The 16,843-nt window shown below is 39.4% G+C and overlaps 1 protein-coding gene across 3 annotated transcripts in view; it reads left to right on the plus strand.

The window, feature by feature from the left end:
• Positions 1-16,843, plus strand: part of KLHL7 (kelch like family member 7) — a 34,606-nt gene that overhangs the window by 11,338 nt on the left and 6,425 nt on the right. For all 3 annotated transcript variants that reach the window (XM_019534557.1, XM_019534566.1, XM_019534574.1), the window contains 8 exons: positions 633-726; positions 1,421-1,545; positions 3,620-3,795; positions 5,843-6,017; positions 7,667-7,809; positions 10,945-11,185; positions 16,122-16,323; positions 16,653-16,750. In XM_019534557.1, coding sequence (XP_019390102.1) covers positions 633-726; positions 1,421-1,545; positions 3,620-3,795; positions 5,843-6,017; positions 7,667-7,809; positions 10,945-11,185; positions 16,122-16,323; positions 16,653-16,750 — 1,254 coding nt within the window. The remainder of the gene's footprint in view (positions 1-632; positions 727-1,420; positions 1,546-3,619; positions 3,796-5,842; positions 6,018-7,666; positions 7,810-10,944; positions 11,186-16,121; positions 16,324-16,652; positions 16,751-16,843) is intronic.

Below are 16,843 nucleotides of genomic sequence, written 5' to 3' on the forward strand. Positions count from 1 at the left end.
TCAGGACGGCTAGGATCTGGAACCAACTTCCAAGAGAAGTGGTGCTGGCTCCTACCCTGGGGGTCTTTAAGAGGAGGCTGGATGAACGCCTCACCGGGGTCGTTTGACCCCAGTACTCTTTCCTCCCATGGCAGGGGGTCAGACTTGATGATATGCTCAGGTCCCTTCTCACCCTAGAAACTATGAATGCATCCTATCCCTCGCTGATTTCTCTTCTTCCTTCATTCAGCTCTGCTTTTTAATGGGGTCTCATCCATGTTCTTAAATGCCTGTTAGTAATGAGGAGCTCAGATGATTTTTTTTGTCTTACTAATCACATCACAAAATATATTAATTTTTCCTACCACTGGGCACATACAGGCAGCTTTCCAGAAATGATAGTCTTTTTTATTTGCATTATTTTTACAAGTTTAGTAATATAATATCCACATCCCAAGTCTGGACAAGACATAGTAAAAGTATAACTACCAGTGTTTTGAAAAGTTCCTCTATGAGTTTGTTTGGGCTGTTCAGCTTTATAAAAGTCTTTCCCTTTCTTGTAATTGTCTTACCAGAGATGCTCCATGAGTTGCAAAATGACAGCTATGCTGACGGGGATATGCTGATTTAGTTCTCTTTTTCTTGACTTGCAGCAAATATGCTTGAATCGAAGTCCTTTGAAGTGGAGCTAAAGGATGCAGAGCCTGACATTATTGAACAGCTTGTGGAATTTGCTTATACTGCAAGGTAGCTTGTTTAAAACGGTCTTTTTTTTCTGGGAAGCTGAACACCTTCATTTCCCACAGTACCTATATTACATTCTAAAATCTCAGCAACTTGCTACAGTTACAGAATTCTACTTCAGTCCATGTGCACAGAGGTTGGTGTAGGCCTTTGTTGAAGTCAGTAGAATTCTGTGTGGGCCCATGCAGAGATTTTTAGGCCAGCTAAACAGGTAATGGTGCTATAAACTTCATAGTACTATTCCTCTTGTATTTTTAAACACTCCTTTTCTTTTCCGTAAAGTGTATAATAAAACTATTTTGGCTACTAGGGGTACCAGGATGACTTTAGAAAGAGAAATGCTGTCCCATCAATCCATTTCTCTTTGTGACAGTAATGGATTGATGGGACACAAGTCAGAATTGCAAAATCAGGCATGGACTGACTACAGTTGTCCAAAGTTTAAGGTTCATCTTTCAGAATTAAGGGCCAGGTAGTTCCAACTTACTTTCATGTTTTGCTGTATTTACTTATATGCAGTTGTGTAGAATGGGGGGAGGGCAGAAGAGAACCTGGCAAGAAGAACATGCTTTGTAGGTAAGATGTTCTTGTCGGTATAGTAGAGGGGGAATCCTTTTGCTCTTTGTGTAACTTTCTTTTAATGTTTCAGTCATGGAGTGGTTTTAGTTGTGCTAATTTTGCATAATATGTTTTGCAGGATTTCTGTTAACAGCAATAATGTCCAGTCTTTACTAGATGCTGCAAACCAGTATCAAATTGAACCTGTGAAAAAAATGTGTGTGGATTTTTTGAAAGAGCAAGTTGATGCTTCAAATTGTCTTGGTAAGAAAGATGTGTTATGTTAAAGACACTGTTTAAAAATGTGGTTGTGCTTTAAAAGTGTCAAATAATATTTATGGTTGTAGTCTTCCCCTGCCCCCCTCTTTAAAAGACAGAACATTTGCACAGATTCAGGTATGTGTCATTGCATGTGCCACTGAACTTTTGAGACTTTATTTGAAAGCTTATAAACCAAAAATATTGCTAAAAATTATCTAGCATGAGTGATCATGTGAAAGTTTCAGAGTGACTTCTACTAGTAATTGTTATATAAATGTTTACAAGAGCTTGGTGAATTTGAAGTATAGGATCCTCTTCTTCAGAAATAGATCGAAGTCTCATATCCGTGATGCTTTTTAAGGAACTGTTGTCATTTTCATTACAAACAGGAGGCCCAGTCCTGCAACTAGCTCTGCCTGTGTGGAGGCCCACTAACTCCACTGGGGCTCTGTGGAGGCATGGATCCACCAGTACGGAGCCCGCTGCTGGATTGAAGGCCTCAGTTTTTCAGTAACTTGGAACGTTCAGTCTTGTTGGCTGGACTTTGAGGTACAAGTTGGCTCAGATGTAATTTTATTTTTCCAAAATGAGCTTAAATAAGCTTTAGCTTTTTATTACTTTAAAAAAGTATCAAATTATTTTTGTTCTTGGCTGTTGCTCATTCCAACTGAGAGAGTAGTGTCTCAAAAATAAACTCAACAGGCATTTGATATGTAACGTGGACTGTTTGCTTTTCTCCATTTAAAAAAAAAAACGCAACTAAATTCCCACAAGCAAAACTAAGTGCTTGTTCATAAATCTTATGGACAGTACCAGTATTTCAAATGTTTGTTCTAATTTAAACTTTTTAGCCAAACCTGTTGCATTACAGAACCCTGTTGACATTTGACTGACCAATTCTGTGTTTAAAATAACAAAAAAAATGACATTACCTGCTTCAAAGAAAGTGTAACCCTATCTGATGTCAACAGAAATGTCATGACTTGTCTGAATTCTAATGATTCAGTTGACCTTTCTTTCATTTGAGCACAGCTGTAGAATTAATACATTGTTAATGAAAGATGATAGCTTTTGATGAATATGTCTTGCTTTAAAGACGCATGAAAACCTCTTGTACTGTTTTTTCTTTAGTAGAAAATCATGCCTGGTAAAAACCAGGCTCTAAGGCTAATTTATCCCACAAAGAGGAAAGCAAGGCCAAATCAATATTTTGGTTTTTTTGCGAACTGAAGTACTTGATATTTCCACTGACAGAAGAATATAAACAACCCTGTGCTCCATAAACCCAGCGTTGCACTCTGACTTAGAGAGAGGAAGAAAAGAATGGTTGCCCTTACTTTAGATTTCCTTGTGTCAGTAGGCATAGATCATTGTGTTACTTGCACTAGATCTGAGCATTGTAGTTTTACTTTGTTTTTAAATGGAAGATACACCTGTGAAAATTACTAGATTGATACTTCATACCTCTATGCATGCTATAAAATACTTAAATCAACAGAAAAATCATAAGATGCATTAAAAGAAGGAATGGGAACTCCATTTTAGTGTCGTGTTACTTAAAATCTGACTTCAAATGCCATTTTATATTTGTTTCCTCTCTGGAGTTGGGGAATAAATGTGTTTGGTTCTTCGTGTAGTTTGAATTTCATTGTATTATGTCCATGCTCTTCACCCTGCCCCATAACAGCATGGCTCAGGCAGAATTAAAGTACTGTTGTTGCTTCCATTGCTATTTAGAGAGCACATATGTTGAGGATATGGTGCCAGAGAGAATGATAACCTGTTGAGCAATGTAAAGCCTGACTCTAATTACAAGCTACAGGGCTGAGAGCTAAAGGAATAATGGCATGACATGGAGATAGTATTACATCCTTGCCATTCTGCCAGTTTAATCAAAACCAGAAGTTTGTGCTTTGCAAGGAGTGCATTTAGCTTTTTATTTAAAGTTACAGATGAATTATGAAAACCTTTAAAAAAAATTTTGGGTGCTCTGTAAGTTTAATTTATTTGTGTATATGATAAATTCCTTAACCTACAAACTTTGGAAATGTCTATATTTTTCCCATTCTCTATGCAGGTATAAGTGTGTTAGCAGAATGCCTAGACTGTCCAGAACTGAAAGCCACAGCAGATGACTTCATCCATCAGCACTTCACTGAAGTTTACAAAACAGATGAGTTCCTACAGCTTGATGTTAAGCGTGTTACACATCTTCTGAACCAGGACACCCTGACTGTGCGGGCAGAAGATCAGGTGAGATCCCATTTTCTTAGTCAAATATGCCTTCTACCAGATAAATGCAGCAATTGAAATGGTGTGGTGAAGTTTAAGAGCAGGTGTAAATTGTGTGATTCTTGCTATTTTGAGAGTGCCGTACATGTACATGACATGTGGCTGATAAGATATAAATTAGTGTAGTACATGCAAGTAAGTGCTTGCATATGCAGCAGCATAAATTTGGAAGACTTTGGCAAGGACTAACAATGCAGCTTTGTTTTGTATTAGTCTGGGAGTTTTTTCAGCATCGTTTGGCAAAGGCACAAGAATTGACTAGCTGCAAATTATGGAAAAGCGTCAGTTCGTGTTTCAGTTCAGAGGTATAGCTGTATACATACAGGAAAGCATTGAGGCCCCAAAGCAACACCTTAGAAAGTAGTTAATTCCAAGTAAAGTAAATTGCAAGCTTTACTAAGCAATACAGCTGGCCTCAGACTGAAAGGGTGTGTTCTAATTCAGTTGAAATTGCAAAAGGATTTTGTATAGGTAGAATTTGGTGTCCTAAAAAGCCTTTAGGAAAATGGGTGTGTAGACTCTTATGCTGCATAAATCCTCCTGTGATGCTGGAGGGAGTTTACATGTAAGCAGGATGTCATGCAAATGAAGTAAGGGTGGAAGCGTGATTACTACATTCAGATAATCTTTGTACACTCTGTAATGTAAGTAAATCACTGCCTTAGCACACTGCCATTAAACCGCTGCCTTAGCCCATGGTGTTGAGCTAGGTTTATTTCTAATGGTTAACTCCTTCCTGTGTGACTTCTTATTCATAGAGATTTGGCAAGTAATGTAGTTTAATCAGGAAGACCACCCTTCGCTTAGAGTAACTCGGGCGCTTCTACGCGTGCACTTTAATGTTTAATAGCCTATTCTACTGTACAGTAAAGTGTCAGGAAAAACTGTGCTAATATGCTAATGTGAAGTAGAATTAGTCTACTGCCCATTAAGCATCGCTAAAAAGGCATTTGCTTTTGCTACTGCACATTAGGGCAGCTCAGTGCGCCTTTATGTAGTACCTCATATTAGAGGTACCAACTTAATATGCAGTAACAATAGCATATTAATGAATGTGTAGATGCGCCCACTGTGTAGCAAATGATTTGATGGCAAAATAGCTACTATTTCAAACAAACTCCAATCATTCACTTGTTCTGATCAGTTTCAGTTAAAAGAAATGGATTTTTGTGACATCATAATCAGCTGTAATTATACTATAGTGACTCCAAAGTGAGTCCTGTAGATGAAGATTTTTCCCTATATACATTTGGCAGTTGTGCAATCCAGTATTTTAGCCTGTAAACCAAGGCTGTGCTCTCCCTACTACTTTCCTACCACACCCCACTCCCCCAAAAAGAAGCAAAGGGGGAACAGAAGAAATGCTTATGTAGTACATCTCAACATACTTGGATTCTCTGCCTGTAGTAAGTAAATAAGATTCAAGGAAAATATAGCAGCTAATTTATCCTTAATGTTACATTTTCAATAATCTGCTGTCATTTTATTAAAACCTCATTTAATGTGAACTTCCTCCAAATAAGTGTGATGTTTGGATTTTTTATTTCACTTTACCATACATGTTCTAAGACGCATAATAACGCATAATACTAGTGTGATTGAAAAACTTCCCATGCAGCAGGTTATAAACATCAGATCAAATGCATCAGATACAGGGAATGGTGTAATTATTGTGTTGTAATACAACATCTTCATTGTTGGCTATAATTTCACCAGTACTTCTGTACATGAAAAGCCTTGTCATTTAGGACTATACAATACTTGCAACAATTTACCTTTGGAAATGTATGTGATCTCTATAAAAGTGTCATTATACAAGGAGTTTATAAGTTGCTTTTTTCCCAGAAGCATGTATTAATTTTGTTTAACATAATGACTGACTTTGTGGAATCACCTTATTCTTGGATCATAAATTTATATAGATCTCCAACTACTCAATTGCTTTGCCACTTTGGAGACTTTATCAAGTGTTTTATTGCTTGTGTGTATGTCTCCCTCTCTTTCTCAGGTTTATGATGCAGCAGTCAGGTGGCTGAAATATGATGAACCTAATCGCCAGCCATACATGGTTGACATTCTTGCTAAAGTCAGATTTCCTCTCATATCGAAAAATTTCTTAAGTAAAACTGTTCAGGCAGAACCACTTATTCAGGATAACCCTGAGTGCCTTAAAATGGTGATCAGTAAGTTGTTTCCTAGTTGAATATTTTAGTAGTCTTTATGATTAGATTATTTGTTGTTGTTGTTTGACAATTGCTCACTAAAGTGAAAATATTTTTATTGCATTTTTAGTTTTAATTTGGCATTAGCTTTATTCATTCTAGGACATGTCATTTAGTTGAAGCTGATAAGCAGCTTGTTATATAAATAGCACCTGTTAGAGTTTAGCAGTTTTAATGAGAAAAGAAATGAAAGTCCCTGGTAAGTGATTCCAACTTAATGCTGAGTAACAGAATGTGGCTTCCTTGTTAGGATTTATTAGGGGTAATTGGAAGGGTTAACGCACCTTTGAGAGTAGCTGATAACTTTAATATTACTCCAGTTTATATTACAGTCAATCAAAAATGTTTATGTCAAAATGTCTGAGACTCAAAAGTCTCCCAAGGCAACTTAAGGACCTTTAACTTATCGTCTACCATTTCCACCTTTAATGCAGACTGACAGTTAGGGCTACAGATGTTATACTCTAAAAATGTTGAATCAAATGTCTCATCATTATGTGCATTTATTTTAAAGGAAAATGGAGACAAAATCGTCCTCTCTTCAAACATGGGCAACTAATGTGATTCTTAATTTCATCAGATGCCCAAGAACAGTCTATATATTAATAAACTTTATTCGTGGTTTTGGAAATAAAATTGAACTGTATTCCTGTGCTAGTTGAATGGCAGGAAATAATTTAGTTCAGCCTTGCCTTAAAAGCAACATTAATTTAATTTTTTTTCCTTCTCACCTTTCCTTTTATATTGAAAGCTTTATCCCGCATGAGTGTTAAACTCTCAGTTAAACTAACTGGAATTTAGAACTTTCAGCACAGTGCAGAATTGGGCACAAGGGGGCACTTTTATATGTACTCCAGGGGTGAATGGACAGAGCTTTAATTTAGAGTGGCTCCGAGAGCAATTTAAATTAAAGGGCTGAAGCATCTCGTGTATCAGCATACCTACACTTCAAAATGGCAGCAGGGGCACTTGAACAAAAGCTCATTCAAGCTTTCATTCAAGTACTTCTGCCGCCATTTTGAAGCATGGGGACACTGATATGGGAGAGGCTACTGGAGTGCAGTAATTGCCATGTTCCAGCAGACTCAATCAAGTCTCTTCCAACATGCTGTAAATACAGCATGCCGGAGCAGCCTCCACGTTCGTGTACAGGAACCCAGGGTTTAGGAGACATATTAGAGCACTTCTAAGTTTTCTGCTTAGTTTGTTTTCCTAGGATTTTCCATTTTTTTTTGTCTTTTTCTGTGCATCTTTCCTTCTACTTGGTTTAACCTGGCAACTTCTGGTTAAGTAGGCTAAATCAAACTAAACAGGTAGATCTTTAAATTGACATTTAGCACAAGGTCAACTTTAACTTTATTCTGACATTGTTGGACCTGTCTGAGATGATCTAAAGCTGAGTACCACTATTGTGTCCTATGATGTCCATTTCGTAAATGGAGAAAAACTCAGATTTTATTTTCATAAGTAAAAGTAGATTTAAGAAAGATGCCAGTTATTTAGAATGTGTCACTTTGTTTTTTCTGAAAATTACAAGTCCCTGCTCTAGTAAATAAGTCCCTCTTTGTGTTCAAGCCACATGGAATTGATAGTTGTTGCTTTTCTTTTAGGTGGAATGAGATATCACCTTCTTTCTCCAGAGGACAGAGAAGAGCTAGTAGAGGGTACAAGACCACGAAGGAAAAAACATGATTATCGCATTGCTTTGTTTGGAGGCTCACAGCCACAGTCCTGCAGATACTTTAATCCAAAGGTAACCTCAGAATACATTTAAGATTTTTCATTTGCATTTGGTGATGGCATAAAGTTAGCACTGATGGTACACTTGGCAGTGTTCAGAACAGTAGAAGAGAAAAGTGTGTCCCATGCTGTAAGGCAGGGGTGAGCAAAATCTGGCCTGTGGGCCGAATCCAGCTTGCCAGGCCATTCTATTCAGCCTGTGGGGCCCCTAAAACATTTAGAAAATGTTTATCTGCTCCTGGCTGCCTGTCAAAGATGACAAGAGCCAGGGGCAGTAGGACCCAGGAGGAGCTGCCAGCAGAATGCAGCAACCCAGCCCCGCCATACCCTCAGCCATTTACTTGCCTTCCTGCCCCTGCACTGCTCCAGCACCATGTGGCTCCTGGCTACATCACCGGACCATGGGAGCATGGGTCCCATGACCCCAGGGCTGGGGGGGAGGGGGTGTAGGGAGGGACTGTGTGTGTGTGTGTGTGTGTGTGTGTGTTCGTAGGGTAAGTCCCAAATATACACCCCACCATGCACATATACCCACATACCTCCCCCACCACACAGCCATGCACGTAGACTCCCACACCCACACCCCCTCACACTCCCCCACACCCCACATACACACAGCCCTTCACAAACCTATACCCCCCACACAATACATAAGAGTAAGACTTCATTTTAAGCTATTATATACAATCACTTCTATGTATACTACACAAGCATATGTAAACCAGGACAAAAATATTTTTTTGAAATCAAATTAATGAATGTTTTAGATGTTTGCTTTTTAGAATATAATTTGGTAGTTTTCTGGTTCTGAGATGGCAAACCCCCTTGCTGAAAGGAGTACTTCCGGCGGCAAGGGAAGGGACATTGGTGGCAAAGGTCAGGGGTTAGGGGGCAGGACTTTGACACAAGGTGGCAACCAGGGGGCAGGGCACCTGTGAAAGGGGCATGGCTACCCATGCATCCCTTGACAGGTTGCCCAAACTCAGTAAGTGGCCCTCAGTCTGAAAGAATTGCTTGCTCCTGCTGTAAGGGCTTACAGTTTAAAAAGTATAGTTAACTGATATTCTCAAAACTACCTATGTATATACAGTACTTAATCTTGGTAGTACTAATGAAATGACTTATCTTTATTACTTGCAATAAAATTGATTTTAGTATACCTTTTTGTTCAAGAGGGGTGAAAACTTGCATCCATTGGCTGAAAAGAGCTGTCAGGCAATATTAGCATCAAACAATTCAGTAGAAATACATGACAATCAATATACTTGCATGCAGGAACGTGCTTTTCAGAAGAAGGCTACCAAGGGGCATTGTCAAGCTCAAAATGCATCTTAGTTCCTTTTTTTTTTAATTGATTACACTTCAAGTTTGTGCTTCCCAGCCAGTACTGAACTCGGATTAGTTGTACCTAGTCAAATTTGCTGCACCACCTCTAATACAAAAACATTGAGAAACAACTCAAGAGGAAGAAAGTTGTTTGTAGTGTAAATTTTCATACAAGAAAACCTCTTAATCCAGAATGATGCACAAGAATGCAGCTTTTTGGTACATCATCCTAATTTTGGAGGCTTTCACTCTGCAAAAAGACAATTATAGTTGATGTGTGCATGTTGCCTGTTTTGACCAGGGTTATAAGTATGGGTCTAAAGGAGAAAAGAAGTTGGTTCTGTAGTGAAAACCCTAGAAATAACCAAGTTTGGAGAGAATACTTGGGTTGAAATTTCTGTCTTGGTTTGTATTTCTGTTACTGATCAAGCCAAACCACAGGAAGGAAGGAAGTTTGGACTGTGTGCAAGGTATCCGCACTGTGGAAACTTCAGCTGCTTACAGAAGTATTACCTCTATTTGCCAAACTTACACCAAACATGAGACTGGTGGAACATGTTGCTATTTGCTACTTATGTTTTAAATATTAATTAGGGCTATATGGTATTTGCTATAAAAATATGGCACAGGGGTATTGTTAAGACTTTTTTCCCTACATGGTTGTATCAGATATATGTTATACTTTTTCAGATGATATTATGGTGTTTGTATTGGGTATACTTTGAGGATTAAGGCCCTACAACTTTTAAGGTCGAGTGAAGGAATCCATGAGTAAAATATTGGGTCCATTTGAAATGAATACTAAATTCTTACTGATTTAAGCAGGATTAGGATTTTACTACAGGTATCTTATTTCAGGAATACAAATAATCTCTCTCTGTCTAGGTCCAGAAAATAACCAGCTTAGCTTTCTATTGCCTTGAGATATTATTCAAGTCTCCAGAGACTTGGTTTTCTTTTCATCGTTGAGTGCAATTCATGCTATTGGTGTAAATTATATAAAACTCAGACCACAGATGTAGTTAGTCATGGTAAAGCTGCACCATCAAATATGGAGTTAGCTTCTTGGTTGGTCATTTCCAGAATTTGGCCAGTGATAGTCTCTTCTTCCTGTTACCCTTGTACCTTGGTACTTGCTATACTTTTGTCAGCCAGTCAAAGCGTAGTTCCCTGCTATCATTTCTGGCAGCAGTGTTCTTCATTTTTATTAGTGCTATTCACTGTCAGTAGGGAAATATAATTTGTGGTGATAAATTCTATTTAAAAAATTCTCCTAGTTGTCATGGCAATAAAAGCTGTATAATACATATTTTCAATTTTATTATCAGTTTGATAACACTTAACTTTTTTCCCCTCCTTTGTTTTCATTTTTTACTTAGAATACTTTTCTGTAAAATAAAAATGTTTCTCAGTATTAAATGTCTTTCTCCACTTCCATGAAAGAACATGGTATGTTCTTGTATTGGTGGCTTGCGTAGTTTTCAACATGTTGGGAGTAGTTCAGGTTTCTTTTTTTGTTGTTGTTGAAAGAACAGTTTTCAGGGAAACTATTCTGAACATGCAAAGGGAATGGAAACTAGAAATTGATAATGTCATGGCTCATTGCAACTAGAGGGGTGTGCGTGCGTGCATGCGTGTGTGTGTTCTAAGAAATTTTCAGGATGTGTGCCTGAGGAGTATTCTTCAATATGCAGTACTGGTGTTTGTTTTGAAAAAAGAAACGGAGTATGGAGTGTCTGAATTTCTATGAAAACCTTTGTTTGAAAATACTACAGGGAGGTTTATATAATCTGTTAGACTTTACCTGTTCTTTGTAATGCAGGATTATAGCTGGACAGACATCCGATGTCCCTTTGAAAAGCGCAGAGATGCAGCTTGTGTCTTCTGGGACAACGTAGTTTATATTCTGGGTGGTTCCCAGCTCTTCCCTATAAAGCGAATGGACTGCTACAATGTGGTGAAGGATAGCTGGTATTCCAAACTTGGACCTCCAACACCTCGAGATAGCCTTGCAGCCTGTGCTGCTGAGGGCAAAATTTATACATCTGGTGGTTCAGAAGTGGGTAAGACACGATCTTTAAAAAAACAAACTGAGAATACATGTAAAGCTTCCTGATTTCTGTGACTTGTTGAAAAGAAACTACAAGTGTTTCTGTAATGCTTGTCTGTAATGGTCCTTTGCTTGTTCCAAAACAAGACACATTCTTTTTGAGACCCTGAGAATATTTTTTTTCTTTTCTATTGCATGTCTGAATGCATTTTCAGTGGAACTGTTGTATTAACAATATCTGCACTTTATTCAGCTCACAAAGAAAATACCAGAGTAAATTAGCTACAAGCAAATAAATATGAGAGCTCCAATCCTGCTCTCAGTTTACTGGTGTAAATGCAGAGAACTCGTTGACCTTTTATTACTTATGAATGTGGACCAGCATCATCTTTATCAGCACTAATACAACAGCAGGAAAGTTGTATGCACACCAGGAGTCAAGATATGAATTCCAGTAACGGTCTGGCTATAATGGCCCTAACCATTAGGAAAAGACTGGTTTATATCCGTTCTTGTTGGTAGTGAAACTTTCCTTAACTACTCTTGTAAGGAAGGATCCCTGTTAAGGGAGTAATTTTTGAAATAAGTTGCTTGCTGGTTCTACTTTCATTTTGTTTTCTTCATTTAATGAAGAGGCTTCCTTTTTCCTTCAGAAACAGTGCAAGAGCTAAAGGATTACTTTGCATTCTGTCAAAACATCTAATATCATGACAGTAGTATTGGTAGTAGGACACTTAAGTTTTGCCCTGCTGCAAACTTTGTAGCAAGGCAAAACTAAAAGTGAGCAGAAGATAAATAATATTCATCATCAGGGGCTAACACAGGCATAAAATACGGTAAAAGCAGTGTTATCTGGCACTTTATTAGCCGGCATGCTCTATTAACCAGCATGCCGATCAACACAACAAGAGCGAAACCGGAAGTCCCCATGCGGCACTTCCAGTTTCACCAAGTCCCACTTCGCTGACTTTGTACCACTCCCCAGGGCAAAGCAGCCTGTGCGAGGCCCCCTGTCCCCTGGCACACTAACGCCAGGGAGTTGAAGCCTAGTGCACTGGACGTGGTGGGAGGAGCAGCAGCCCAGACAGGCAAAGACACCTCTCAGGTAACCAGCATATTTGATTAACGGGCACTTCCCATTCCTCATGGATGCCAGATAACACAGCTTTTACTGTTCTTTAATTGGTCTTGACATGGCTGTTAACAGTACATACCTGCCATCTAGTGTTATAGATATGAAGTAACTGCTTTTCCCTCGTTCTAAGATATGAAAACTACTTTATTGAAATGCTTCTAAAAACTAGAGGTTACTTGGAAATAAAGGTCTGAGACCTATGCTCTCTAAATGACAGCCAATAAAGTAGTATGATTTTTGTTTTGTCTGTATAATTCTTTTATATAACATCTAGTGTAGTTATTACATCTGTAATGCATACTACTCTTAAGATTTGCCCTTTTCAATTATTTACATTGCATGGTACCCCCTTTCACCTTAAAATTTTCAAGATGGAATAGCAAATGAAGATTCAATTAAAATGTTTGTATTAATTTTATGGAAGTATTTTAAAATCTGACAAATGTCATCCAACTGTCCAACAGAACATTTCTATTCTAACTCTACCAAACTGCAAACATGAGGAAAAATAAATAACGTTTGCCTGATTAAACTGTATTTTAATATAAACAGTTTTCCAGTCTTCCCACAATTATCTAGCTGTAGAAGAGACTAAAATCTCAGATTTGCATGACTTAATTTATTATGTGTTGTTACAGTGGCTGTCACTGTTTGTTTAATAAAAATATGTATACTGATTTAATTGAGGGAAGGTACAGTTCTCGCAGATCTGTTATTTCAGTTTGGGTAATGTGATCTCTTTCTGCTCTCCCATGTTGTCTTGGGAGTACTATTTTAGCTTTACCTTGAAAATCTTAACTACTGCAAATAATAGAATTCTCTTTCCCTATTTAGAAATGGGAAGCATTGCACTGGTAACATTCACTCATTTTAGAAGCTCTTCTATTAAAAAAAACTGTAATACACAATTGCTATTGATCATTTGAACAACAACTAATACTAATGGTGTACTTGAACACCTGTAAGTTCTCTTCTTTGTGTGTAGTTCCTCTTTCTGATTGTTTAGTAGAGATGACAGGAAATTCTGAATAGAACCAAGCATGACCATTGTACAAAAACAAAAGGGTGCTTCGTAGAAGTCTACTCACTGGACTATCAGATTGAAAGCTTGGGCCTGAAGGAATCTTATGAGGTTCAACAAGGACAAGTGCCAAGTCCTGCACTGAGGATGGAACAATCCCATGCACCAGTACAGATTGGTGACTGACTGGCTGGGCAGCAGCTCTGCAGAAAAGGACCTGGGGGTTACAGTGGACAATAAGCTGAATATGAGCCAGCAGTGTGCCCTTGTTGCCAAGAAGGCTAAGAGCATACTGGGCTGCACTAGTAGGAGTGTTGCCAGCAAGTTTAAGGAAGTGGTTATTTCCCTCTATTCAGCACTGGTAAGGCCACATCTGGGGTGTTGTGTTCAGTTTTGAGTCCCTCACTACAGAAAGGATGTGGACAAATTGGAGAGTCCAGCAGAGGGCAACAAAAATAGTGACGGGGCTGGGGCACGTGACTTTTCAGGAAAAAAGAAGGGAAGTGGGCTTATTTAGTCTAGAGAAGAGGAGACTGAGAGGGGACTTAATAGTAGCCTTCAACTACCTGAATAGGGGTTCAAAAGAAGATAGACCTAGACTGTTACTGGTGGTAGATGACAGAACAAGGAGCACCAGTGTTAAGTTGCAACAAGGGAAATTTATGTTAGATATTAGGAAAAATTTTCTCACTAGGACAGTAGTAAAACACTGGAACAGGTTACCCAGGGAGATGGTGGAAGCTCCATCCTTGGAGGTTTTCAAGACCTGGCTAGACAACACTTTGGCTGGAATGATCTAGTTGGGGATGGCCCTGCCTTTAGCTGGGGGTTGGACTAGAAGGGACCTCCTGAGATTCCTTCCAGCCCTAACTTTCTATGATGCTATCAGACCTGAACAGTCAGTCTTCACCATGTAGGTTTTGAGGACTATTTGTGTAGCATTCTAGGTTCTAAAGACAGAGTGTGTGAGGAGAGATACCTTACATCAAAGCAGATGATGACACCTTAGGCAATGTGGGGGAAAATGACCCTGACGCACTCTAGAAAAAGGGTGGGCAATTATTTGGACCAGAGAGCCACTTAAGGAGTTTTGGTAAGCTGTCACAGGCTGGGTCAGCACACCCTCCCCACTACAACAGCTCTCAAAAACTCCCTAAGTGGCTCTGCCCTGTACTTGGCCAGGTGGATGGGATGGAGCCGTGGGTGGGGAGCAGTATCCAGGAGTGGGATGGGCAGCCAAGGCCAGGATCACAAGGCAGTAACAGCAGAGGGCCAGGGCCCAGGGCAGAGTCATGATCCACTACCCATACATCCACATGATGTGTGCTGGTTCTGTGGGTAGGGACATGTGGAGAGTAGATGGTGGCTCTGCCCTAGACCTCAGCCTCACGCTGTCAACAGTGATCCCAGGGTCTACGTGGAAACCAGCTGGGACCCATGTGTGTAGGGCATGTGACTGGGTGGATAGGATGGGGTTGCGGGTTGGCAGGGAGTGGCATCCGAAAGTAGGACAGGCGGGTCTGAGGCCAGGGCTGAGATTGGGATCAGGGCAGAGCCATTATCTATTCCTTGCACACTCCTGCCCACAGAACCAGCCCCTGTTGAAGGGATGTTTGGGCAGTGGATCGTAGCTCTGCCCTGGGCCCTGGCCCCATCTCAGTCTGCCCACCCCAGTCCTGGATGCTGCTCCCAGCCCACCTTCCCATCTGCCCAGCTGCATGCCCTGCCCCCATAGGTCCCAAGCTGGTCTCTGTGGATACCCTGCCCACCCACTACATCCAATGCCTCTGGCCGTGGGTGCAGGCAGACGGGCTGGAGTGCGCAAGCAGTGGGGCTAGGTCCAGTGGCAGCAGTGGAGACTGGCAGTGGTAGCTGGAAGGAGCTGCCATTGCAGGTAGCTGCCACTCAAGGCTGTTGGGAAGCGCGTCTCACTGCTGCACTGCCCCCATGCCTGGGCTGGGCAGGCCCAAGGGACCTGCCACAGGCTGGACAAAATCCTGTGTTGGGCTATATTTTGCCCACCCCTGCTGTAGAAAAAGCCTTTTGTCCAGTGTTCTTCGGTTCAGGCATACACCTAAGTATGTCTTATTAAACTTCCTTTTACCTTCAGTAGAAAGATCCCCATTGATATCAGCAGGAACTGGATTGGTTTCTGTTAGGAAAAGAAGTAAGAAAAAATGTGGAAATATCTTTTCCAACGCATGGGAAAAATTAGAACATCAAGTAGTACTTTGCAGTTAAATGGTCAGTAATAAAACAGTAATATGTTCCAACTTAATGTAGCCATGTTATTTAAAAAAGAATGCATTGTAATAAATGTGATGGAATATCATATGGATTAATCAAGCCATATGTAATAAGCCCATTTCTGTTTGTATGAATCTGTGCAAAAACAACTTACAAGTAGTCATCTGTTTAATCAATATCTGTTTGGGATCGTTTAATAAGAGACAGAGACTATCATTTTATTGTTAACTTCTGAGCTTAATATTCCATGTCCCAGTTAAGTTCTTCCATGAGTCCTTCTCAATGAAGTATCCAGATGATTCTCACCAATTTAAAAACACAAATATCAAACACTAAATATATGTTGTACTTTGAAAGGTAGAAATTAAGAGTCAGGAAATCAGTCAGAAGTAGAATATTTCAAAATTTTCCATAGTTACAAATTGTGCTGTTGGGAGATAAAAGTGCTTTTAAGTGAGGATTGAAACATCCTTCAATACTACTGTTTGTTTGCTGATTTTCTTTTAAAATAGAGCCATTAAAATAATCTTTTTTTTTTTTTTAAAGGAAATTCTGCTCTATATTTATTTGAATGTTATGATACAAGAACAGAAAGCTGGCATACAAAGCCTAGCATGCTGACTCAACGTTGCAGTCATGGCATGGTGGAAGCAAACGGTCTCATTTATGTATGTGGAGGAAGTTTGGGAAACAATGTTTCTGGAAGGGTCCTTAATTCCTGTGAAGTTTATGATCCAGCCACTGAAACGTAAGTACCAACTGTTGATACCTTTGGTTGCCAGCTGTTCTACTGGTTTAGTTAACTTTTCAGATAGTTAAGAATCTGAAACGTATGTGAATATGTAGGAAGATGAGATGAATTGCATGTGGTAATGAACTGGCTTGAGGAAAGGGCAGGAATACTAAATAAAAATGTAGGATGCTTAAGATTTGATTGAAAAGTTGGAAACCTACTCCTCTAAATTTCACATTTTTTCCAGTCCCAAGAAATGGAAAAGAAATATAATCTAATAAATGAGTAAGAATGAATAAATAACTTTCTCTTTCTATATCTCTTTATCTATTTCTCTCTTTCAGATGGACTGAACTATGCCCAATGATTGAAGCTAGGAAGAATCATGGGTTGGTGTTTGTGAAAGACAAAATATTTGCTGTGGGAGGACAAAATGGTTTAGGTATTTTGATTTTATTGTTTCATAGTTTTATAGTTTCTAGGGTCGGAAGGGACCTGAGCAGATCATCTAGTCCGACCCCCTGCCATGGCAGGA

Source organism: Crocodylus porosus, unplaced genomic scaffold (genome assembly GCF_001723895.1).
Source record: "Crocodylus porosus isolate Cpor-Errol unplaced genomic scaffold, CroPor_comp1, whole genome shotgun sequence".
In the NCBI taxonomy this organism is placed as follows: domain Eukaryota; kingdom Metazoa; phylum Chordata; order Crocodylia; family Crocodylidae; genus Crocodylus; species Crocodylus porosus.